Here is a 26,586-nt window from a genome sequence, read left to right as displayed (position 1 = left end):
AGATGAGAAGAAGGATAATAGAGGTAAGAGGAAAGGGGAAGAAGAAAGGGTGGAGTGTTTAAACAGAGAAATAAAATCATATTTGTCAGGAATTTTAAAGTTTTGTAGAAGTCGAAAGCAATTATGATAGAAACTAATAATAACACCCTTGTATTAAATTGTTTCATGTACCCATTATATTTTAGAAGCCCAATCCGAAATGTTAATGAGGTGCCGGAAGTTTTAGCTAAAGATGAAACAAGTGCTAAAACTTTCTACACATCCAAGTATTGCTTCCTTCATCTCATTGAAAAGTCCAATCTAGAATATAAAATTACATTTCAGTTTTGGTTTTTCCAAAATGCGTTGGGAGCGCAGGAAGCAATAATTGGAGGTGCAGGAAGCAACAGGCTGGAACAAGAACCAAATGGGACGACAACAATACATGCAGTGCACATCTTCCCTTTCCAAAGATTGGGCCATTAATAAAACCAACTTTGGGCTTATTGGGTAGCTTTACAGAGAAGCGGTGCTCCAACAGTCAACATTATCATTTGGTTGCTAAATTCACACTTATTTTTTGCTTATTACACTCCTCTTTTCTTTTTCCTAAACTAAAATTACTTAAATAACCTCTCCTTTTTTAGCCTTCTTCTCTCCTTTGCATTCTCTCCTTTTCAATGCAACAATGCACTCCCTTTTTTTCCATAGAAACAACACATTTTCTTGTCTTTCATCACACTTCCTCCTCTCTTTCACTCTCCTTATTCCCTTCAATCTCTTGCTTTGATCTTTCTTTGTTCTTCCCTTTCCCAATCTCTTCCTCTAGCATTAGAGTTTTTTCATCCTTCAAACTTCAAGTTATTCCAGTGGAGTGTGTCAATTACATGTTTTCTCTACTTCAATTGCTACACTATTTTATAAGATATTTTTCATAAATCATAATAGTCTTGGACCGTATGCGTCTACAAATCAATCGGCCTAGCTTGTTGGGTTGTTGGTAAAATATTTGTGTGCATAGATTAGTTTTTTTTTTTTTAATTTTCAAAATACAAGAGCTATTAATTTAAGAGTTTAATGAATATTCACTCATAGTGTAAAATCATTTTACCCTATCATTCAATCACAAATTATCATTTTAATTACTTTAAGATAATTATTTTAAAAGTCAATAAATTTATCATACATAATGGATTGTGATCAAATAACTGTATAAAATATTCTATACTGTCAATGTATAACCATTTTTCTCTTAATTTAATCATTTGACTATAAAAAGTGACATCAAAACAATCTTTTTTTTGTAAAAAATAAAAATATTTTTTTTGAGGACAAACAAAGAGGTTAAAGGATTAAATTGATATTACTATTTTTTTAACATTTTTAATATGGGCTGAAATAACATTTTTTTTATAAAAATGTTTTCCGTAATCTAAATATGTGAAAATCAATTTTAGTCCTTCCAACAAATTTATTTCTATTTTGATTTTTCCAAATATAAAATGTGTTATTTCTTGTTCACACATTTAACTCCATTAACTTAGTACCATTGTGGCTAATGGAGGTCCACGTGTACATGTGGCAAATTTGAGTGATGCGGCATTCAATGTGGTAAGTGGTTTTGTTTTTAATGTTTGATTTTAGTATTTATAAATTAGATTATCATTTTAGTTACTATAAATTTTATAATTTTATTTTAATTTTTATAAGATTAATTTGAAATTATTATTTTTTATTATTGTTTGAAATTTATTAATTCTAATCCATCTCTTATTTATTATATTGAAATTTAGATTTTGGTTTGACTTTAAATCTATAAAACTATGAGTTGTCTATCCTTATATATTATATTTTAATTATATTACTATTTGATTTGATTTGGATCTCTGGCAAAAACAATAATGACTTTTTTCTTTAGATTTTTCTTAATTTTTCTTTACATTAAATTTTAAAAAGCAAAATAGAAATTATTCCGTTTTAAAGTTAAAACACAACAATCGAAACTAAAATTTATTCTGTCACATATATTCCCTCCCATCTACTGAGCTAATTTTCGGTGGTCATTCTTTTAAGGGCTTAAAAGCTTTTATAAAATACACATATTTGAAAATCCTATTAACTGCATTTTATCAGGCCTATTGCAAAACTTCATGATCCGCCATGCATGATAGTATAGAAAACAGTTTTACATTTATACAATTTATGTGTAATGCCGCTTTTCATTCATTTGACTTTTTTTTCTTCAAGATTAAGCATTTTCGATCAATAACATGTAGCGATTTCAATCAAACCTATGCCGACTGTCATCCTATCTCTATATGTAGAACGAAATAATTTTACAAGACATTAGGACGACAAAGGATAGAAACCAAAGCCATAGAGCATGTATTCCATCGCTGATTTTTCCACGTTTTCTTGAGAAATTTATTTTCTTAAGCTCGATGCTATCATTAGTATATATATATATTCATTAATCAACACACAAATATATATACAAAATTATGGACTCGAGCATACATAAACACAAAACGATATAGGAGTGATCTGACAAAGATTAACATTATACTTCTATCTGCAGAAGTATTCTATGTGAAACAGAAGCATATATGATGTCCATTATAAAACTTATTCTATCCCATTCAAATAGATCACGAGTCCGTTTGTTTTAAGAATTTCATTGGAGTATAATTGAAAATTGCCAACATTTATGGTAACTATTTTAAAAAATATATATTTATGATTTTTATTTGATTAACGTACAATAAATACCATTAGAGCATTTTTTTAAGGTAAACTATCTTATGACCTTTCATTCATGATAAGAAAAGTGATCATTTGGAATTTGCTCAAAGTTAAACTTTTTAAATTAAAAAAAAAAATCCAAAACGGAGGTTTTGGACGTGAATACAAATAAAGGTAGACTAATTGAAATTAGATGTATCCTTCCAAAAGATTATATGTATTCTTATACCATAGATATTAAAGCAAAAATAGGGCAAATATTTTGGAATATTTTGCCATAATGTGCTGCGACGCGGCCTTCCGCAGCACGAAAACAAAGCTGATGAGAAAGTGTGTTGTGGTGTGGGCATTGTTAACATGCTACCATGTAAATTCTTTGAAATGTTTTGGACATTCCGCAGTGTAATAGAAGGGATATTATTTATTGATAGAGCAGAATTATCCATCCACAATAAGTGAAGTTGCCCAAATGGTGGGTGCTCGTCAGGGTTAGAGCCTGCTCTGATACCATGTTAGATTTCATCTTAAAACCAATTGGCATTAAGTGAAGTTGCCTAGCAGATATATAAGCCGCACTCTCCAAGAATTGAGACAGCCGATGTGGGACTTAGGTATTTTCCAATAGTCTATTCGTCACCAAAAGAAATTGTGGGTCCTTGCTGCAAGTTCAAAATAAGATTAAAGCAACTCATAAGGAATTGGCATGCCAGCATTTTAGCAAATCTACGCACTCAAACTTTTTGAAGAGTGGGCATCTTTGCTTGCTAGTTGCTTTGCACTTCCATCATTGAGCACTCATAATGCATGCCGAGATTCCCACTCATGCTATATGGGCTCGGTAACCCCTTTTGGGTTTTCACTTTAGGGCCCCCTTGATTTCCAACTTCTTCATTGTTGTGAGCACCTTATTCTCGTCTTGTTATTTGGTAAGCCCTGAGAAAATAAAAACAAATAAAATTGTTCGGGGAACCAGAACAATTTATACCAAGAAAAAGTAGCCCTAAAAGAAATTTCATTGAAAAGTCAAAAGATATACAAGAATAAAAAAGAGACAGTTCATTCTGCATGTTTGTTTGCATGTCTTTTGATTCAAAAAGTTCGAGTTCTTTTTTCTATTTTAGATTTGCTTATTTCAAATTAAATGTGATTTTCTAGCTTAAAAACTCTTGAAAATATTTTGTTGGTATATAGGGGTGATTACGGGCTGTGTCAATTTAATTAACTTAACCCAAACCAAGCAAAAAAAAAAAAAATTGGTTTGAATTGGATTCATTAATGATGAATCTAACAGATTAAAATTTTAAACTCGATGTGCTTGGGTTGTGTCCCAGGTTTAATAGCGTTTTGAACTCAATGAAGCTGATCCAACTTTAACATATATTCTTATCAAAATTTTGATTTGTTAGTTAGTGGATGGAGAAATTAAAGCGAGAAAATGGTTTGGTTACACATATATTAGTATTATAAATTGTAAATGGATTGCATCATACTCTGTAAAAAAAAGATTGCATCATACACTAATTTTGTTTTCATTTGCATGTTAATAGAAAGATCAAATACTCAAGTTTATTATATTTTGTTGTGCATGTATTTACTATTTATGGTCGAACTAGTAAATTGAATCACTTTGGAGTAGATTGTTAAACGAGTTTAATTAACATTGGCATCAGGAGTTGAATAATAGTTAGATAAATTTGAGGACAATGCTATATAAATCATACTATTTGCCAATACAAAAATATAAATATTTTTATTAAATATAATTATTAATTTTTTTTTTCTATTTGGTATATATATATATATATATATATATATTGAAGTTTTTCTAATTTTTAGCAGCTTTTAGATTTTTTGAAAAATAATTCTAGCTACAAATATTAATTTATTTTTTAATTTCCCCCTATTTCATTTTTATTTTATAAGATTAAGCTTATGGTTCAACTCAAGTAAAATTAGCTCATCATTGTTTGATCGATTTAAATGAGTCAGAATTCTAATATATATACGAGGACCTATCTAATGAGAGGGCTCTTTTTATATGAAAATGAGAACTAAAATTTAATCTAAATCATATAATTATACATGAGTAATCAAGATTTAATTTTAAATAATTATTTAAAAAATTAAATGACCTTTTAAAAGACTCATATCAATTTTTGATTTGGATCCAAAATCCCTCATATCTGAAACGACTTGACCTATGTGCACAACAATTTATTAATATAATTTTTTGTCATGAATACAAGAGCATGGTAGTTTAATAAATGAAAAGCAACTAATTAATAAAAACTATGAAGTATATCTGGCGATGTGATGCAACAAGGATCTAATTCTTCACAAATGGTGAGAATTTGACACAAAGGCCCCGACTATGTAACCCACTAAAGCCACAAAGCGATCCATTCAATCAAGAAAAAAAGAAATTATTCACAAACTTTTAATCGGAAAAGTACAGGACAAATGGTAAAAGGGACAGGAAAAGAAGACCTTATCTTAGGACCTTTAGTTCTCCACTTTCACTTGTTCTATGATAAAAACAAAACATAAACCCTTTCTCAGATTTTAACCAGATTGGTCCCAAAGAACGAGTTTTGCGGCTGATCCATGTTTATCCTTGCAGCAGAGATTGTAACAACCCTTGTTTATTCTTATTCTTTTTTCATGAAAAACATTAGGATATAATGCATTTGCTTTACCAACTATAGGTTTGTAGAATAGACTTATAGGAGGAAGAAAAAGAGAGAGGGAAAGGGAAGATCATAAACAATCGAGAATGCTCTTAGCACGTACACTTAAAAAAAATGAGGCATGGTCCCCTATTTCTGTATCTTTGATTGAATATAGAATATAGTCCCCACCCTCTTGATGTTAACCGTTTTATACACAACTAACCTATCAGGATTTATATTTCTCTCGGAGAGTAAAATTCGAAAAAAGCAAAGGAATATTTCAACAAAAGATAAAATAGAAGTATGAGAGAATCAGAGAAATTGATCATATGATTATGTGGTACTCTTTCTCTATTTCATAGGAGCTGTGCACGGTATACACATGTCAAGAGACTACCCGTATTGCTACACACCTTCTCATTTCTTCGATGATACACTACCAAATAAGACGTGGGAATGGAATCCAGTGTCACAAAAAATATCTGTTATCATTGAGAATATTTAATATGCAGAGGTGGAGTTTACTGTTTGAATATGGTATTGAAAAATATATGAAATAAGTGGAAATTACTGTGCACCCCAATAACTAATGCTTATTTTTAAATAATTCATCTCTATATTTTCCCCCATTTGTTTACTTGAGATCCGGGTGGAGCAAGCATGTCGGGAAGCAATGTAGAATTTTGATTGTTTCAGATAATCAAGAAATATTAACTCCTCGCTTTAATTAAGTGACTATACCAAAATAAAAATTTTCACTGTTGTCCTTTGGTAGGTTTATATAAACTAACGTTATTCATAATTTAAGATAATAACAGTTAAAAATCGTCCCAAAACAATACTTATAGACCCGGATGTGTTTTCGCTTGTACTTAACATAGTTGATCAATATATAGTAAAAAATCAATGATTTCATTTAAGCATGTGTGTAAGAATTGAATATTTTCAGGCTGCAGATTTTACAAAATTCAATTTGTTTCAACATATAAGTCCATATTTTTTACATGTTGATTGAGAAACTTTGGTTGCTTTTTCCATATGGAAGCAATATCTTAAAAAAACGATTTCATTCCGATCAAGCATGAAAGATAATGATTTGGGTTAAGTTTTCATGTTGAAATAATTTTTTAAAATTTCCCATGTACCCGAAAAAAATCCTTGTTTAAGCTTATATAATCACTTAGTGGCATTTTTGTCTTTTTACACAAAATTCTTAGAAAATTCCTAAAATTCTATTTTATTTAATTTTATAAACATCATTCTATGTCTAAAATAAAATTTTCTAATCATATAAACTAGTTTTACAAAATTTCATCCTATTTAGTCTTATAACTACTTAATTAGTCTTAAGGGGAAAAATTGTTAATTTTTGGGGTTTCTGCTAGAAAATATTATTAAAAAAAACAAAAATTGTTTTGTTAAAGTTCTAACTAATTCAAACATTCAAGTACTTTTCCAAGCCCCACTGGTTTTGACGTAGAAAAGTTTCACTCACTATAAGAGAGAAATTCAAACACCAAATTAGATCTTGGCTATATAATAAAGATAAGTTTTATTCTGGAATAGCCCCCAGATAGATTCAATCACAAGGGTATGACTCCCCAAAACCAAAAACTTCTAATCGATTAGCGTCTCTGAAATGCGCTTGGTCGATAGGTACGATATATCACCATTCATGCAGCCTAGTCGAGACACTCCAATTCATCTAAAGACCTTTGATATATTGATCAACCTTGATTCGATAAGTCTCAAATTATTTAATTCGCTCAATAATCTTTTAAGTGAAACAAACACCACGATAATGACGACACTAGTTTAATCACCCATATAAGTAGCTAAAGTATCCTCATATGCATTACTTATAATTCTTTGTCACATTATGCACAGGGGAAGTGACATAATCAACCTTAATATCAAATTTCTTTCGTACTAGCTTCTTCTCCATTCTAATATTTAATTCATTATTATTAGCTTAGAGGTTGGAGTCTTTACATGTATTACGACCTCCAATATCCGCCATGCTCAAATCATAAATGGAGTATGAGTTTATGTCTCATATCCACCTCAGATCACAGACTCTGATAAGTAAATGTGAGCAAACGCTTCGTTTTGTCAATATATTTTAATGATGCGAATTTGTTCTAATTTGTTTAAAGAAACAAATAATGAGTTGGTTGATGAGCACTAGCAGTGGATTTGTTCGTTTCCGTCTTTCCTTTTATTATTGAAGTCGGATATATCTTTGTAATTGGCTAGGATTGGAATCCATGCATGAGAAAGTTGTGGATCACACACCCCAGTAAAGAAAAAAAAATTATTTTCTTCCAAAAGAAAAGCGTAATCGCATCAAAAGGTCCTGCTCATTGATACATACGGGGCGTGATTAGCATAAGATGCAGTTCATTCTACATGCTGTAGAGTACGAAAGTGTATAGCAGGACAGGAACATAATGCTTTTTTTTTGAAGAAGATAGCACTATAATTACAACAAGATTTTATAACACTCTTTATCAGTCCTTATATCACTCATTTTTTATTTATAAAATAACGAAATTAAATGTTTTTTTAATCAAAGTAAAATAACAAAGAATAGATGTATGAATGAATGATTATAACATGTTAAGGTGGAGTACATACAATATAGTTACAGGTGCTGGGTGAGTATATATATATATATATATATATATATATATGCAGTGATGTTATTCTTTGATGAGGATTTGGTAGTGGAATGGGTATAAATTAAACGTAAAGCCTCTTTACCAAAGATGTTCACTTCTCCCAGCAATAGTACTTGACAGCAAGAACCTGTTTTTCATCATCAAGGCTTGTCACTGCTTCGCTTCCCCCCAAGTGATCCACTCAAACCCCATTCATTCCCATCTTATATACATCTCTTACACCCTTCTCCTTCCTTGCAACCTTTTTCACATTCAGCACAACCACACCCTTCTTTCTCTCTCAAAATGAACCACCCCTTCATCACCCTCTTCACTACCATCATACTCATCATCATTTCCACCACCAGAGCCTCCCTCTCCCTGAATCAGTCACAGTTTTTCTCTCTGATGAAGGACTCTCTCTCGGGGAAATACCCCACGAATTGGGACGCTGCAGGGGAAGTAGTACCAATATGCGGCTTCACCGGAGTCACCTGCAACACCAAAGGTGAAGTTATCAACCTCGACCTCTCAGGTTTGTCATCACTCTCTGGAAAGTTCCCACCAGATATATGCTCTTACCTCCCACAATTACGCGTTCTCCGCCTCGGCCACACCAGGCTCAAGTTCCCCATAGACACCATCCTCAACTGTTCCCACTTGGAAGAGCTTAACATGAACCACATGTCCTTAACCGGCACCCTCCCAGATTTTTCTTCCTTGAAAAAATCCATCAGGATTCTCGACTTGTCCTACAACAGCTTCACAGGCCAGTTCCCCATGTCGGTTTTCAACCTCACCAACCTCGAGGAGCTTAACTTCAACGAAAACGGAGGCTTCAATCTGTGGCAGTTACCTACGGATATCGACAGGTTGAAAAAACTTAAGTTTATGGTGCTCACAACGTGCATGGTGCATGGCCAAATCCCTGCCTCCATAGGGAACATAACATCCCTCATCGATCTTGAGCTGAGTGGGAATTTCCTCACGGGACAAATTCCCAAAGAGCTTGGTCAGCTGAAGAATTTACAGCAACTTGAGCTTTACTATAACTACCACCTCGTTGGGAACATACCAGAGGAGTTGGGGAACCTCACGGAGCTCGTGGATTTGGATATGTCGGTGAACAAGTTCACCGGGAGCATCCCTGCGTCGGTGTGCAAGCTTCCGAAGCTTCAAGTGTTGCAGCTCTACAACAACAGCCTCACCGGAGAAATCCCAGGTGAGATTGAAAACTCAACAGCTATGAGAATGTTGTCTCTCTACGACAACTTCCTCGTAGGACATGTTCCCGCGAAACTGGGACAGTTCTCTGGGATGGTGGTTCTTGATTTGTCGGAGAACAAGTTTTCTGGACCGTTGCCAACCGAGGTTTGCAAGGGAGGTACACTCGAGTACTTTCTCGTTCTTGATAACATGTTTTCTGGTGAGATACCACACAGTTATGCGAACTGCATGGTGCTGTTGAGGTTTAGAGTCAGCAACAACCGTTTGGAGGGGTCCATTCCCGCTGGACTCCTCGGTTTGCCACACGTTTCAATCATTGATTTGAGTAGCAACAACTTTACCGGTCCGGTTCCTGAGATTAACGGAAATTCTAGAAATTTATCTGAGCTGTTCCTCCAGAGGAACAAGATTTCAGGTGTCATAAATCCCACAATATCAAAAGCCATTAACTTGGTCAAGATTGATTTCAGCTATAACCTTTTGTCTGGTCCAATCCCTGCCGAAATTGGCAACCTCAGAAAGCTTAATTTGCTTATGTTGCAAGGGAACAAGCTGAGTTCTTCCATCCCCGGTTCACTATCTTCATTGGAGTCTCTCAACCTTCTTGATCTCTCCAATAATCTTTTAACTGGAAGCATCCCTGAAAGCCTCTCTGTGCTGTTACCAAACTCTATTAACTTCTCACACAACCTGCTTTCGGGTCCAATTCCTCCCAAACTGATCAAAGGGGGTTTGGTGGAAAGCTTTGCAGGGAATCCAGGTTTGTGTGTTTTACCTGTGTATGCTAATTCATCGGATCAAAAGTTTCCTATGTGTGCAAGTGCCCACTACAAGAGTAAGAAGATAAACACAATCTGGATAGCAGGGGTGTCAGTGGTTTTGATCTTTATTGGCTCTGCCTTGTTTCTCAAACGTTGGTGCAGCAAAGACACTGCTGCAGTCGAACATGAGGACACGCTGTCTTCTTCGTACTTCTATTATGATGTTAAGAGCTTCCACAAGATCTCTTTTGACCAAAGGGAGATAATTGAGTCCTTGGTGGACAAGAACATAATGGGACATGGAGGGTCTGGGACTGTGTACAAGATTGAGTTGAAGAGTGGTGATATTGTTGCAGTGAAGAGGCTGTGGAGTCACTCGTCGAAGGATTCGGCTCCGGAGGATCGGTTATTTGTGGACAAGGCATTGAAAGCAGAGGTGGAGACCCTGGGAAGCGTAAGACACAAGAACATTGTGAAACTGTACTGCTGCTTCTCAAGTTATGACTTCAGCTTGTTGGTTTATGAGTACATGCCAAATGGTAATCTTTGGGATTCCCTGCATAAAGGTTGGATCCTTTTGGATTGGCCTACTCGTTATAGAATTGCACTGGGGATTGCACAGGGTTTGGCATACCTCCATCATGATTTGCTTCTTCCTATTATCCACCGAGATATCAAGTCAACTAATATCCTGTTGGATGTTGATTACCAGCCCAAGGTTGCAGACTTTGGGATTGCCAAGGTTTTGCAAGCAAGAGGAGGGAAGGATTCCACAACAACTGTTATTGCAGGAACATATGGTTACTTAGCCCCAGGTAGTTTCTCTCACCAAAGTCAATTATAATCATCATTTAAATCTCAATAAAGAATTCGTTTAAGCGAATTACCATTATATGTTTTCCTTAAATGATAGAGTAAATAGTATAAAGTCAATTAATCCAAAATCATCAAGTATAATAACTATTAACTTTTATAATAATTTCCTAAAAAATCATACCTAACATGATTTTTGATCGGTTAAGTATACAACATTTTTTATATTCTATAGAAATTAAACTCCATGATAAAGGCTCAAGTATACTTTGACTATCAGCATTCAGGCTTTTGTGAAGCCAAAAGTACTGCTTTGATATCCTCATGGTACGCCTTTTTACAATGTAAATAATTGAGGTGCACGATATGAATGTTAAATATGTAAGTAGTACTTTGTACCATAAAAAACATAGGTGGTACTTGGGGGTTGGACAATTAGTCATGTTGGTAACTTCTCTATCATCTTTTGGTGTTTTATATGTTGAATATTTATTTGCACTTGCTTTCATGGCTGTCATAGAATTTGCATATTCATCAAGGGCCACCACCAAGTGCGATGTCTACAGTTTTGGGGTGATTTTGATGGAACTGTTAACTGGGAAGAAGCCCGTTGAGGCAGAATTTGGAGAAAACAGAAACATTGTTTTCTGGGTTTCCAACAAAGTAGAAGGCAAGGAAGGGGCTAGACCAAGTGAGGTATTAGATCCAAAGTTGTCGTGTTCATTCAAGGAAGACATGGTCAAAGTGTTGCGGATTGCTATTCGCTGCACCTACAAAGCCCCAACAAGTAGACCAACCATGAAGGAGGTTGTCCAGCTTCTGATTGAGGCAGAGCCACGAGGTTCCGATTCTTGCAAGTTGTCAACCAAAGATGTATCAAATGTCACCGTAATAAAGAAACCATACGAGTTATAATTATAATTATAATTTGAGTAGCTTAAAGAAAGGGTAAGAGGCAGCATATGACAACTAAGATAAGCAGTCTCTCTGGATGTAACTGAGAGACTCATTGTAGAGTAGAGAACAAATTAGTATAATCTTTTTTTTTTTTTCTAGACAAGTAGTTTGTAGATTCTATCTTTGACTATGTCTCTTCTCTCTATTGCTGCTCCCTTTTACTGTCTTTGAATTTTGACTTTTGTAAAAATTTGAAGTCAGATTGCTATCCAAGCTTTTCGGTAATATACAGTATCTATATTTTATAGGCCCACACTTGAAAGCATTTGCCAACTTGCTTTGTGGAATTTTGGTTTTTTTCCTCTTCCTATCAGCGCTTTTATTTTGAGCGATGCAAGATAGCTCCAATAAAAGGAGCATATGCTGTGAGCACTGGAAGGTTGTGATTCGCAAAGAGGCTCCTTTTTTATATATATTATTATATAAAAGAAAATCAAAATGGGTTCCAGATTCTGAATACAATATTATGGCATTATTTGTATGTGGAGGGGTCCCTTTTCCAAAGCTATCCACTGGAAAATAAAGATGAATGGAATGATTGATTGATGAGAGCATCTTGTTGCTATTTTAGCCAGTGAAAGAGAAGAAAGCAGCACCATTAAGCTTTTCCTTTTTTCCCCTTTAATCTTTTTCTAGGAGAGATTATTGTTTTGTTAGAATGAGGCCTTGGGGAATAGAGGCATCAACCATGTTTAACCGTAGGAAGTGAGCAACGAACCTCCACTTACAAGTTGAAAGTTGAATGCCCCCTTTGCCCTTTAATTTATTAAAAGGATTTTTTTTAAAAGTGACATTAGATTAATAAACCACTTTCCTAATTAATAAATAGAAACTTTCTAAACACCTCTCACTGCTAGGACAGTACAATCCTAAATTAAAGCTCAAACACTAGTATGCTAAGATACCAAGAAGAGGAAAAACCAATCAAAATCATAACAATATTTCAAGTATATATTGATACAACAAGATCATCATATTTATATAGGCTTCGTGTGGGTGTGAAAATCAGGAAGAAAAGAATAAGAAAAAAAACAATATAATGAAACCTTTATCATGCTCCAAAGGCAAAAGCTATAAGCAGCACAAAATCACTGGCACATGCAAAAATGCATGCAAAGTGAGTCACACGTGTGCGTACAATTATATGATTATGAAATATCTGTGTTTCTGTGCATTGATGTGCTTTATGAGTGGATGGCGGGGTCGCCCCTAGAAGAATGAGATTCACAAACGCAATATTTCTTTAGGCTTGGTGGAGAGGCCATAAAGCAAAAAAGTTAGAAGGTTCGATAAGAATAGTTTTTTTCTTACACCAAAAAAGACACAAGGCATCAACTTCCGAAGCATGCTTGACTGTGAGAAGAAGCTAAATTGAGGACAGGTATGTTCTCCTTAAGTACAAGAGGAACCTAACAACGGATTTCAGATGAGACACTCGGATACTCAGCAGCAGATTTAATAATCAATGCATATTCTATTTGATTTATGGACTATAACCCGTCACAAAGTCAGAAGTATATATATTCTAAATATCTACTCTTGTCTCGTCTCTTCTCATCAACAATCCCAAAAGGGTGGAATAGACTTTCACTGAATTAAACAGTCACTCAATAAAAAATAATTGATGTTTGTTAGAACAACATATATGTTCGTACAACAAGGAATTGTTAGAATATGAATTTAACTCCAATGCCTCGAGTGTAAAATGCCCAATTTCTGATAAAATTAATTAGCATCAACCGTGCATTACCAGACAAATCAAAATGATGCACTATAAAGGCAATAATTGTCAACCTGATCAGTAACACAAAAATATTACACACATGACATTATCTGTTAACATAATGAGTGTACCCCACAATGGTCTAAATTCCTAGTTAGTAAGACAAATCTAATAAGGGTTTAGCAGGAAATAATTTCAAGTTTCAATGGGTGATTGATCAATTTGTCATTGTTGACATCATTGGGAACATAGCCAACTTAGGCACTTCAGAATTTGTATATGTCAAGTGTGTGCTAACATCTTATCTTAGAGTAGAAAAAATTAGTGGCGCACCCACGTCTCGAGAGAGTTTAAAATGGGTCTAAAATAATTTCCCTATATCTTTTTATCCCAGTTGGAAAGTCTCAAAAATATACTAATGTTCACAGTGAGGGTTTTTTTTTCTTAAAAAAAAAGGAACAGTTTCTGGCACTTGTCAGGGATTGTCCTGTCCCGTGCTAAAAAAGGTCAAAACCTGCAAGGTACTATTGACGAAGATTTGCTCTCTATTACCAGGAAAAGGCATGCATGAAATGTTTTTGGCTGTTAGGATTAGGGCTCATTGAATCCCAAATATTGAGTACCTGAAGATGCTGTTCCTATTTGCTAATAATAGCCACTATAAGCATTAAGGAGGGGAACAGCATCTCTTTTTTTTTTTTTGTTTGATTTTATGAACAGTGCAGTCCCACGTCATTGGGCTTAATTAATTAGACTTCATAGCCCAACCTCCTCCTTAAGGTTTTAGGGCCCAGTACAGCTTTAAAAGTTTAATATTTTTCTGAAATTGAGATTTCTTCTTTCTTTTATTTATACACATATCATTGAAAATTATTAATTTTATAAGTTTTTAAATGAGATTAAACTTATAATATAATTTCTGTATATGATTAAATCAAAAGTTTTTTTAAGTCCTTTTATGAAAAATGAATATAAAAAGCCCAAAATAAAAAGGGATTTCACTATTTATAGATAATTTTTATTCATAAAAAAGCTCTCTCTATTACTTTTCCTACAGTAATAGTACAGTATTTTACTTGTTAAATTCTGTAATTTAAGATTCATTTAGATAAATAACTTAATGAGGTATTTATTTGATAAGTTTTTATTAAATAACAGTTCATTCATAAGTTTGATAGTAAAATTATGAAAATAAATTAAAAAAAAATATTGGTAAGCTTTTCCAGGAAGTTTATTAAAATAAACTCGTGCAATTTTTTTTAGTAGTCTAATTAAACTCTATCTTGATCCATCATATATCAAAATCAACTTCAATATTGTTCATTAGTTAACAACCATTAATGAAAAAGATGAAAGGTCTATGAGTCACTGCAGGACAAGAAATGAATTTCTGGCACTAGATGTTCACACGATTTTATCATATGAAAATTTGTATTTATTTGTTTATTTATAAACATCAAATAAATAAGGTTTTTTTCATAAGTAATTATGGACGTATACTACCAAACACATAAATCAAGTAACAGAAAATGCAATTGTACTAAAATTTGGTAAGAAAATCTTTATCACTCTTAATAATTTTACTCAAGTCAAATGAACAAAAATAACACAAATTGTAGCAAATAAAAATAAAAATAACTCAAACCAAAATGGAATTGTGAATGTCAACGAAGAGAAACCGTGTAACAATATCACATGAAAAAAAAAATATTAAAAAGTAAAATTAACCGAAACTTCGGGTTACAGATGTGAATATCGAGTTTGCGAAAGCCAACGAGAAGAGGAGATATAATCTGTCAAACTTCATATGATTCACACAAACATTAACATTTTCTTGAAAAAGAAAAATGATTTTTTGTGTGCTGTACATTTGTTAAATGTTATTGAACAGTAAAGCAGAATTTAATTTTTTTTTTCATTAAACTAGTATATATTTAGAACTGCAACATCCTCCTGCGTTTGGAATCTGGGCAACCAAAAAACAAAACTTGAAGGAGAACTAGTTCATGAATTAAATGCCGTTTTCGTAGACAGCATTATTGATACTTTATTTAAGTCGCTGTACGGCATAAATAATTTTTCACTTCTGGTCCACCAACATGCATATATACACACAAAGGAAAAAAAAATGCTACCGACAATCTTTGATATACTCTTTTTAATATATTTTTACTAAATAAAATTAATATGAATTCAGTTAACACTTTGGACACGCTTTTCATTTAGTGAGATTACGCCTAAAATTTACCAAATAATGGAAAAAATGCATTTAAAAGTATTGCTGCCATGTCTATAGTACAAAAATAAGACATTTGTATTGTTTCACAAAAATGAAAAATAAGGGAATGCATTTTAAAATAAAGCAATATTAGGAAGGAATGTAATACGCGAAGAACTTAAGAAATATAAAAGTAAATATTATACTTTAAAGTAATTGAAAAACAAGATACATATTTTGAGGTCTAATTAAATTGTATGAAAACAATTAGTGGAAGAAACACATTTAAGATAGAAAAATAATGAGAAGGGAACTCTTGAAGTTGATGTCAATGATGGACTGCAAAGATAAATGTGAATATTATTTCCATTGCAATATATTCCCGACAGAATTCAAATTGTTTAAAACCTTGGTTAATTTATTTATTTCTATATACTTTTACAGGAGATTGCAAAATATGGGAAATTTTTATATCGTTAATTGAATTTTTTTTTTTTTATGGAATGGAATCCATATTTGAAGAGATAGTGTAATCAAGTCAATATGGATGGACACTAGCTATAAGTGTACCACTCGAATCAGGTGGAAAAAATGCTACTTCAAAAATACCACAAAAAGATTATTGAATCCAATGGCAATAAATTTAATCTTGATGGTGACATTGGCTCCATTGGAAAACACTCAACCCAAAAAGAAAAGAAAAATGTCACAATATAAAGTGGCAAAGGATAAGAAGGAAAATAGAAATGCAATGACTATGAGAAAAGCTTTAGACCAATATTAAGCAATTGAAAGTCACGATGAGGGTAAAAGAGATGACGTTGCAGTCAAATTTGATGTCCATGAACAATATTTCGTGTCGGATTGCATTGAAACAATGAAAAGTCTAAGAGTATATAGTATATACTATATTGTGGTTTGAATTCTATACAAGTATGACTTACGGGGGTCATAAAAAAAAGTATGACTTATATAGGAAAAAAATGTAGTAATTAGTTTAAAATTTAAAATTTAGTTTTATGTTTGTTATTAACATGATAAACCCCGTGAACTTTTTTATTGACCTTTATATTTATGAATCTGAACTAATGATATAAAAGTGTATTTGTATTTTATGATGTGATAAATTCTTTATTTTCAAAGTCTTCAAATCAATAAACATGGAAGAAAAAATTAAAAGGGAAATGTGCAAAGTTCCATATAAAAAAAATGGTCTAATGACAACAGCTTGTGAGTAGCTGATTATTTAATGAAGTATTGGATTAATGTGTTCTCAATGTAATTGGGTTTGAATAACTCTTAATAGTCCAGGTGAAAGTTACAACTTCTTAGGGATGAAATCTCATGCTATATTAAAAATAGAAAATTATGGTATTGGTTAATATAATGATGTTTACATCTATAAGTAAATGGAATTGTTGTAATTACTTGCTATATTTCTTTGGAGTTGCGCATATAGTTAAACAAAACGAAGTATTCAAAATAATTTTGAAAAATTAAAAGAGATAGTAAGTAAGAAACTAATTGAAGATAATAAATCGAAGTATTTTACTATAGTTTAAATTTTTTAAAATAATAATTTCACCATTCAATTTTTTCTCATAAATTATTAAAATATTAAGAAAATGCTGTAAAAGAATACTATGATATTACTTATTAACTTTTAGGCCAATGCAGTAATTGATCAACTATTTGCAACAATTTGATGCGGTGATTATTATTATTATTATTTTTAAGCAGAGTTGGATATGAAGCTCTATATATATATATATATATATGTTAACTTATACTAGTACCGAAGAAGCCGTAAAAAAAAAAAAGAAACTTATACCGAAGAATTTCATTCAATGTATTCAACTGAAAATGTACAATTGGCAAAATATAAGCTCTATTAAATTGCTTTATTGTCAAATTTTGTAGTAGTACTACTATTTATTATATTGTTGTTATCGTTTAGTGGTGGGGGTGTAACATAGCGTTCAAGGCACCCAACAGAACATCAAACAAAACAGCTTTTATAAGTCTGTCATACATAAATATAGGAGGGGCGGCTATTTCATTTATTGTTACCGACACATTTATTAGTTATTTAAGTATTAATTAATTACATACATCTACCTTCTAACGTTTCTTTAAATGTAGCATCTATTTCATTTTTTTGCATGTTTAGCTGTGGAAGAAAAATATACGAAACTAGAACAAAAATGAAAAGATAGTTGTAACAAACAAATATACCATCATACCATGTGTCTGCCTTAGCAGTTTTCTTGACACCATTTTCTCCAACATTTTGCTTAGCTGTTTTGCCAAGTTCTGATCCCACCCCCAAAATTCAACAAAGTCAAGGAAAAATAAGACAATCATTTATTTGACTGGTTTGGAATAACTAACAAGTATCGAGAATATTACATATAAATATTTTATTAACTTAAGAAGAATTTAAATATCATAAACTTGAAAATATTTAAAATTATAAAACGTGTGCATATGTAGTTTAAATAAACAAATAATAAGAGCGTATTAAATTTAAGAAAAAATATAATTTTTTAAAAATTTAAACAATAAATTTAAGCGTATGAATAGTTTAGATTTGAGAAAATAATTACTCCCTAATATGAATAATAATTAAAAGAGATAAAAAAATAATTTAAAAAAAATAAATTGATTTAAAAAACAGCGAATATTGATTATTAGACGATAGTGAAATCGTATGTCATAAAGAGAAAGTACAATGAAAAATACCTTCATTTTTAAAATAAAGATTTAAATTTATAGTATAAGAATTAATAAATGGATACAACTTTTTCTTATACAAATAAATGGTTAAAACTCTGATAATATATCATAGGTGTTGCTGATACTATTTTGCAAACAAAATCAATATTTCATCTGAGAATTCAATGCTACTTCTAGTTGAATTAAAAGTAGTGGTTTGTTGAGATTAAAAAACTATTTTTGATTAAAGAACATCAAGATCGAGATTTAATTATATTACATCTAAATTTTATCGTAAATAAATATCGATTTCACATTTAACTACTTTTGCTAATCATGCAGATTATGATTATAATTGTATCAGTTTTTAGATTATTTAGTCTTTTAGACGTAATAATTCAATTTATTTAAATAAATATAAATAATATAATTATATTAGTATTATTATTATTAATTCTTCATACAATATTTTGAAATTATATACACGTTAGCTAATTTAGTTAGATGCTTAAGATTGGTGTCTTACATGTAAGTGTAAATTTATTAGTTTAGGATTATACTTATAATATTATGTAAAGGATTTCATTATAAGGTAATTCTTTAAATATGTTGTTTTCAGTCATTACAAACTTTTAAAAAGACCATCTTAAAAAAATGTTCATTTTCATAAATTAAAATAAGTCAGATTTGAGAATTTCGAAAAAAATATTAGATATAAGTGTTCTAATTAAAGTCTAATCTAATTTGTTCTTGTATAAAGGTCTAACTCACTTTTTTAGTTGATTAAATAGGATGGGTAAGTGTTATAAACTCTGGTGGTATATTCAATTTCTATTGGGTAAAAAAAAAAAGAACTTATTGTTAACTTATACTTATCAAAATTCAAAACTGACATATGTTAGGGTGGACATGACTAATGTGGATTTTTAAACTTTCCAGGTCAATTGAGAGTGACCTTTATTAAAAGTATAAGAAAGAAACTTGTAAAATAAATGACTCAAATGCTCAAGTAAATATAAAAAGAGGACAAATGTATGAGTATGTAAACACGTGTGTATATGTGTTCGGGGTGTATTGAAGGTTAAAAAAAACCTAATATTTATAATAGTGAAATAGAGCTGCGCATCCATGATTTAAGGTTTGTACATGTCTGATATTTATAGCTGGAGAAGCTGCAAATCCTTGTGCTAATCAAATTTTTCAAGGATCACAAATAAATAGGCGTTTTGATTAATTTTAGTACAAATTCAGTTTTAAGGTTCGTGCGTGTCTTTTATTTAAGGATTCTTTAATTTTTATTTACATAGTATAATTCAAGGATTACAAAAAATAACGCTTGTTAACATTATAATTCACCAAAACAAAATTGTTAACATTATTTAAAAAAGAGCTTGTCATTGTGTACGAAAGTTTTCACGCACGAATTGCACGAAGACATACATGTCAATAACATGTATATAATTACAACCCAACAGAATTCAAGAAATAATATAATTTTTTTAAAAAATAACCAATGGGCTCTTTTATATATTGTTTTATGAAAATATTTTTGTAATAACTAACATTTTCCTAAACAAAAAATAGCCGTCATTAAAATGCATAATGGTCATCGGGCTTGACAATGAACACGTTACAGGACCGGCCTCTGCCTCCCAAGCTGTTTAGCAATTGTGTTAAGAAGAATAAAAATGAAAACAGATAATTTATTTTTTTTACGATGGAAAGGAAAAGTGTAGTGTAAAATAAACCTTCATCAAATTTCATTTAATTTAAAATATATATTAAAATAAAAGTGTTTATTTCATAAGATCAAAACTCGGAATGAGAGGCATTTGAAAAAGAGAAAGATTATCAACACTATTATCTTTTCGATCTTTCGGTAATTGATTAGAACTGATTGAAAAAATATATTATTCAAAATATGATATTGCTAATGAGTTCTCTATTTTTATATCTTTATCTTAAAAGTAAAATATATCTTTATGTTATTTAATTTTAATTTTTATGGCCATACATTCACAGATTGTAAGTTGCGAAGAAAGAAGATTAGTGTGGGAAAAGATAACGACTCAGCCGAGGCATTAAGCAGGGCCACGAGAGGAGAGCTAGAAAAACCAAAAAGAGTTGCATAATAAAATGTTGGGGCAATGCAATAAAAGCTTAATGGATACAATTTGGGAAGCAAGTCAAAAATTCCTGTGACACTGCTCTCACGTCATTTCACGCTTTCACAGTCTAAATGGCCAAACAGCCACGATGTAGTAGTACTGTGCAACCCCAAAGTACCCCTCCCCTTACGCTATTCTATTGCCCTATCTCTTTTCTTTTCTAACACCGATGCAAATGGGTAAGCAGTAAATAAATTTATTTTTTAAAATTAAAAACCAGGTTAGTCACAGGACACCATAACCACTGTCAACACGACCAAAAATTTATATATTTAAAACCCAAAAAACAAACACAGCCAGAGAGAGAAAAATAAGGGGTAAAGTGGTGCATAGGAGAGACAAAACGGTGAGTATTACCAGAAAGAGGAACAAAGAGAAAGTTGAAAATGGCCTTTCACCGGCCATCCCCAAACCCAATAAACCTCAATGCCTGCATAAGTTGCCTCCTCCAACCAATCAAAGTTTCCATTTTGGACCCTCTCTCTTTCTCTCTCTAAATCCTTAGAGAGAACCCTCACAGTCACAGTGTGAAAGCGGCAAGGCCTGGCCTGGCTTGGCTTGGCTACCATTTTATTCTGATTCTGTTTTTGCTACAATGGAGGAGAATAACAACTACAACAACAACACGCTGCTTGTGCTTCCTTGTTCTTCTTCCACAACATCAATGACCCTTTTGCCCTTCCCCCCAAACAGGTACCTGTTCACCTCCTCTTTGTAAATCCAACCTCGTTTCCCTCCTTTCGTAGATGAGACATGGGCATGAGCAATACAATGTAGCTCTGTCTCCTCTTCCATTGCGTCCAAAAAGGCAGACAGGATGGAGCCAGGCATAATCCATATTTATATATTTATAACATAATCTTATAAATACTACCGCCTCTATATATTCTCTTTTCATTTATATTAATTTTGTTTCTCTTTTTGCCTTTTGTTTTCATCAAAAGCTGCTGCGACAGCAACAATACTACCCCCCCCCCCCCCCCCCCCCCCCCCCCCCTTCTTTTCGGGGTCATTTTTATGGGTTTTTTTTTGTGCTACCCTGATGAGATTCAAAGGAAGAAAGAGGAGCATGTGATTCTTCATCGATCATGGGTTTTGATTAGTGCTACATTAGAATGAATTCCTAGGAGAGACAAGTGTATCGAGGATTTTTCACAATTTATTGACTTTCGCATGTGTATCTATCCTCTCTTTCGTTACTGATTATCATAATCATGAAGTATTTATGTTTTTCCTCCATTTTTTAATAGATTAAATTGTTTTTTTTTTTAATTATCTCCTTGTTCGTTTGAGTTGTCAATTTGTGACATTTGTTATCTCTGTGTTCTTGCATTTATGTTTTCTTTGGGAGGTGGAGAAAAACAACATTCTTGAATTGAATCCAATAAGGTTGAAACTTGAAACGATTTCGTGGAGCTCTGAACTAGTGAGATGTCACTGTTTTTTTTCTGATGTTCTGTGGGAAATGGTGGACGGGAAGAGGGAGAAATTAAAAAAAGAAAGAAGAAAATAAAATTGAGCAAATGTGGTCCAAGAATGTCAGGGAGCATTGTGTGGAGTTGAAATCTTTGGTCACTGTTTCCAACCTTTATTCCTCTTTACTGAAGCAGCAGTAGCTGCATGATTTGACTCTAGTGGGGCATGGTTTGTATATATGACAAGTTTGTGAATTTGTCTGACTATTGCAGTGAAAGGAGCAATGAGCATGCTCCTCCCCTTCGGTTCAGTAGTTTATGAGCACAATAACATGCTCATGAAAAGTGCAATGCAAGAGCTCATGAAGAAGAATCACTTGACTACAGTGTTTTGGCCAACACCTTGTGAAAGAAACTAAAAAGAGAAACCTTTCTTTAGCTGCTAACATTTTGAGTGAACTATTCAGTATTCACTATTACATTCACTCATCTTTTTGATTCATTTTATGTTCCAATTTCACATTCCTTAATAGCTCTTCTTTGGAATTGCATTAGCTAGAGTCCTGTGTATATGTTTTTGTTTCGTCACACATCATACTCTATAGTTCTACCTCATTCATTCTTGAAGCAACTATTTGTATTTCTGTTTTAGTTTAGCGACACACATGATGTCTACGACAACTCTAGCTCCTGTTCTTATCATGAATGTGCATCCTCCTGTCATATGTTTGAGCCTATACATATACAAATTTCTCGCGTATTCATCGTTATCAAACGATTGTTTTCAATTTTAATACTTGTGCTCCTAAAGTTCCTTGCCGTTGGCTTCTATTTTATTGCTTCAATTTTCTTAATTGAAACCACAGTATAACAGTTCCTTTGTCCTCGACTCACTATTTGCTTCAGAGATTGTTTCTCCGCATGTTAGTCCTTCTGACTTCTTCTGTTCATGTTAGGTGAGTTGTTTTATGACTGTTACGACAGGGAACAGCTATTTCTAATTTTCTATGATAATCTTCAATTTTTACTTTGAAACTTTCTTTTGTGTTCTGAGTCTTCTGAATATTTTTACTGTCTTTAGTCTTTAGCATACAAAGTGACTACCATCTCTTCACTTGCTGTGAAGTGATTTCTTCCTTCCTCCTTCACCTTGTGTATGAAGTTAGGGTGCATTTTCTGAAACTGGATGCAGGTACCATTCATTAGGCATTAAGTGTATTGGGATTCTGTGTGCTTGAGCACTATATGGAAGGCTTCAATTTTTCATCTGAATAATCTTATTATTTTCTTTGAAGTTTTATAATAAAATGGAAAATAAGAGGATGAAGCATAATTCTTCTTCCTTCTGGAAAATCATTTGTTCTAATTTTCTAGCTCTGCTACCTTAGTACCTTGGATAGTTTCTCTTATGGTAAGAAACAATCTGTCAGCTGAAATTTTCTGTTTCGGTTATGATCTTTAGGTTTTGAACTTAATTCTTCAAAGGTACTAATTGGTGAGGAGATTAAATTGTGAGCATATATCTCTGCTGGGGTGCAGTCGTGCAGAGATTTTGGTCTCGCACCAAAATAGTTTCAAAACTTTCCTCGTGTCATGGCATATATCACTTGGTAATCTATCAGATTGGTAACAAACTTTTTTCTGTATTTTTTTTCCCAACTTTTCCTTGCCACATGTGGAAATTCCGTTACCTTGAGACTGGGTTGTTTATCTAGGCAAAGCTAAGATGATATTTGATACTCCTCACCTGCCAATCAAAAGGCAACAAATTTTCTCTATGATTCCATTAAAATTTCCTAACTTTTTCTCAATCATACATGCATGTGGTACTGAAGAAAGCCAACAAATTTTCCGTTTCATCTGGCCTCTATATAAATATAATCAATAGGTTTCTCCAGTGCTATGGCACATTGGTTAAATATCCAACACCTGCTACGTTAAGCCACGTGAAAATCAATGCCGTGTGAGACCGTTCGTGTAATAGGATTTTATAGTTTTTTATTTTGGTAGATAAAATTTTAGGGAGACCGATACCTCAATTTAATGCAAGAAAATTTTCTGGGTTCAAAGAGTAATTAATAATAGAAAATTTTATATTTATCTTGTTTCAAAAAGATGAGTGTTTCTTTTTTTGGTCCCGAGGAGTGTGGTTAAAGCTTGCAATTTATCAAATACGACTCTGACTTGTTCTACTTGACTAAACTTGTAAGGAATCAGTAATTAGAGGTTTTTATTATTATTGAAAATTACTATGTTATGGGTGTATTGAAAATCATTGTGCAAATGAGTTAATAATGCTTTTTAATAAATATATTTTTATTTTTAATTCATTAACTTAACATTTGTAAGTTTTTGCAATTTAAATATCATGTCGAAAGAGAGCATAAACTTTCATTTTTTACATTCCTATGAGCTCAATTTTTTTTCATAGTGGTTGTATACTATTATTGCTAATGTCATATGAGCCGAGCCCGCTTTGCTCTGGACACTGATCCAGAATTATGGGCCAGTTAAGTTACAATGCCCCCAAAATTAAGTTCTTCAAAATTTACATTTAAGACTCTTTTTGGCGGCTTTTTGAAAATTTAGTTTTGGATCCTAGTTTCTATCTTTGCGTTAAGTCACACCTTTTTTTATATGTAAAAAAGAAAAAAAATAGTTGTCATGCAATGTTAATTATATTTTTTAAGCATTTTCATATCCTATGATGCTCCGAAAAATATCTTAATCCTATGAATGTGATGTTGGCCCAACAAACAACAAAGTGTGCTGTCGCTTTTATGTTAGAACAAAGTGCAAATAATTGATTTTTATTTTTTGTTAACAAATGGTTGAAGTTGATACATCTGACAAATATGCAAGCTTCATTATTCTCTCTACATTAGTTGAACGTAGTCTGTCGCTTACGTGATATTTTATTGTACACTAATTTGATATTCAGAAAAAATATCATTGATATTTTGAAAACAATTTTCTATCTATATTTTTTACTTTTTAAAAATAAAATACAAAATAAAAATCTACCGTGACATTTATAACAGTTAAAAGGTAAAATAGCCTTAAAATGTTTGACAACAACAATATATTAACAGTAGCCTTAAAAAAATATTAACAGTAATTTATGCCGTGTAAATAATTTTAAAATTTTACATAAAATTTATTTTAAAAATATAAGTCATTAATTTAAGACTAAATAGAGCATGCATTGCTAGTGGATTTTTTTTTTTACATTATTGTCCAATTATATACAAATATGTCAGATAAGTTTGTTAACTTTTTGTAATAATTATTTAAATTTTTTTATCAAAGATGATTTTTAATCGATCAAAAATGTAAAATTTTTTAGGAATAAAAAGTGAACCTCTTAATTTAATTATAAATCTCCTTTACCTACTGACATATCAAATAATAACCTGAACGAATACAAAAAATAAATAACTTGCATTTTTTTTTTCAAATCGAAGATGAAGAATAATATGTTGCAATTATATTAATTTAATAAAAAATAAAATGAAATGATAAAATGACGTAAGTATTTTTTTTCTTTCTAGTAATTAGTTATTATTATTTTGTCGTAAATTTGATTTTTATTTGATGAGTAGTAAAAACTGATAAAGACACGGGGCCCGCAATAGAAATGTAGGATCTACTGAGTGTTGACAGCCCAACTATTGATGATATAGCATGTGACCTGAATTTGGGCCCAGCAATTGCCGAATATACATCATCCTTATCGTTGAACTTTACCCAACCAGGACAAAAAAAAAAAAATCCTAAGATGTTAAACATTAATAAGAGTCATTAAAGCACTGGTTAAAGTATGAATTATAGATGCATTTGATACCCGACGAAAAAAAATGAATTATGGATGCATTTGATACACGCTAAATAGAACAGTATCAGACAAACGTTTAAGTCACATGATAATTTTTTTGTCTATAAATTGTTTGATGGACAATCAACAATACAAATAAAATAATAATATAAAATTACTATAATACTTTAAAAAAATATTTACTGATCATTAATTAATAATATAAATACAAATATTACTATTATTATATCTAAGCTTCTCAACTTTTAAAATTTAACGAGTTTGGTCTCTAAACTTATATATAACTTTTGAATTTTGTACAATGTTAATTGATCGTGCATTGTTTTGGATGTGATAATGTTTACAGTTGATGTTATATTTATATGTTTCAAAAATATTTAATTGTATTTTTTTTGCCTTTGAAGCAAAAGTTTAAATCCTATTACCTCCACAAGTTTTTATCATTTTGAGTCTTTCCAAAAAAAATATATTTCCTTATCATGTCAAAAAATATAAAAACTTTAAGGACATAATTCGTGAAATTTTGAAAGTTGGGAAGCAAAAAGTGCATTTTATTAAAAAAAAAATTACAATTTCAAAGCTAAATTAATTTATTTACAAAATTTGGTGCCATTTTCTCCTTTTATTTGTTTTAGGTACAAATTTAGTCGTTTATTACAACTTTATGAACTAAATTGATTGATAATATACAATTTCAAGTCCAT

At 31.8% G+C, this 26,586-nt stretch overlaps 1 protein-coding gene across 1 annotated transcript; it reads left to right on the top strand.

The window, feature by feature from the left end:
• Nucleotides 1-8,094: 8,094 nt before the first annotated feature.
• On the top strand, nucleotides 8,095-12,073 carry LOC114415201 (receptor protein-tyrosine kinase CEPR1-like). The gene is made up of 2 exons (XM_028379792.1): nucleotides 8,095-10,853; nucleotides 11,372-12,073. Exons 1-2 carry the CDS (start codon nucleotides 8,357-8,359, stop codon nucleotides 11,764-11,766), a joined length of 2,892 nt encoding a protein of 963 aa, XP_028235593.1. The 5' UTR covers nucleotides 8,095-8,356; the 3' UTR covers nucleotides 11,767-12,073.
• The last annotated feature ends 14,513 nt before the right edge of the window (nucleotides 12,074-26,586 follow it).

The sequence above is a fragment of the Glycine soja genome, chromosome 6 (genome assembly GCF_004193775.1).
Source record: "Glycine soja cultivar W05 chromosome 6, ASM419377v2, whole genome shotgun sequence".
NCBI lineage: Eukaryota > Viridiplantae > Streptophyta > Magnoliopsida > Fabales > Fabaceae > Glycine > Glycine soja.
The sequence above is the reverse complement of the archived record's forward strand: the minus strand, read 5'-3'. Positions and strand labels throughout refer to the sequence as shown.

Coding starts and splice junctions, on each gene's coding strand:
- LOC114415201 (XM_028379792.1), top strand. CDS start 8,357: ATGAACCACCCCTTCATCACCCTCTTCACTACCATCATACTCATCATC. Junction 10,854..11,371: donor ATATGGTTACTTAGCCCCAG/GTAGTTTCTCTC, acceptor TGGCTGTCATAG/AATTTGCATATTCATCAAGG.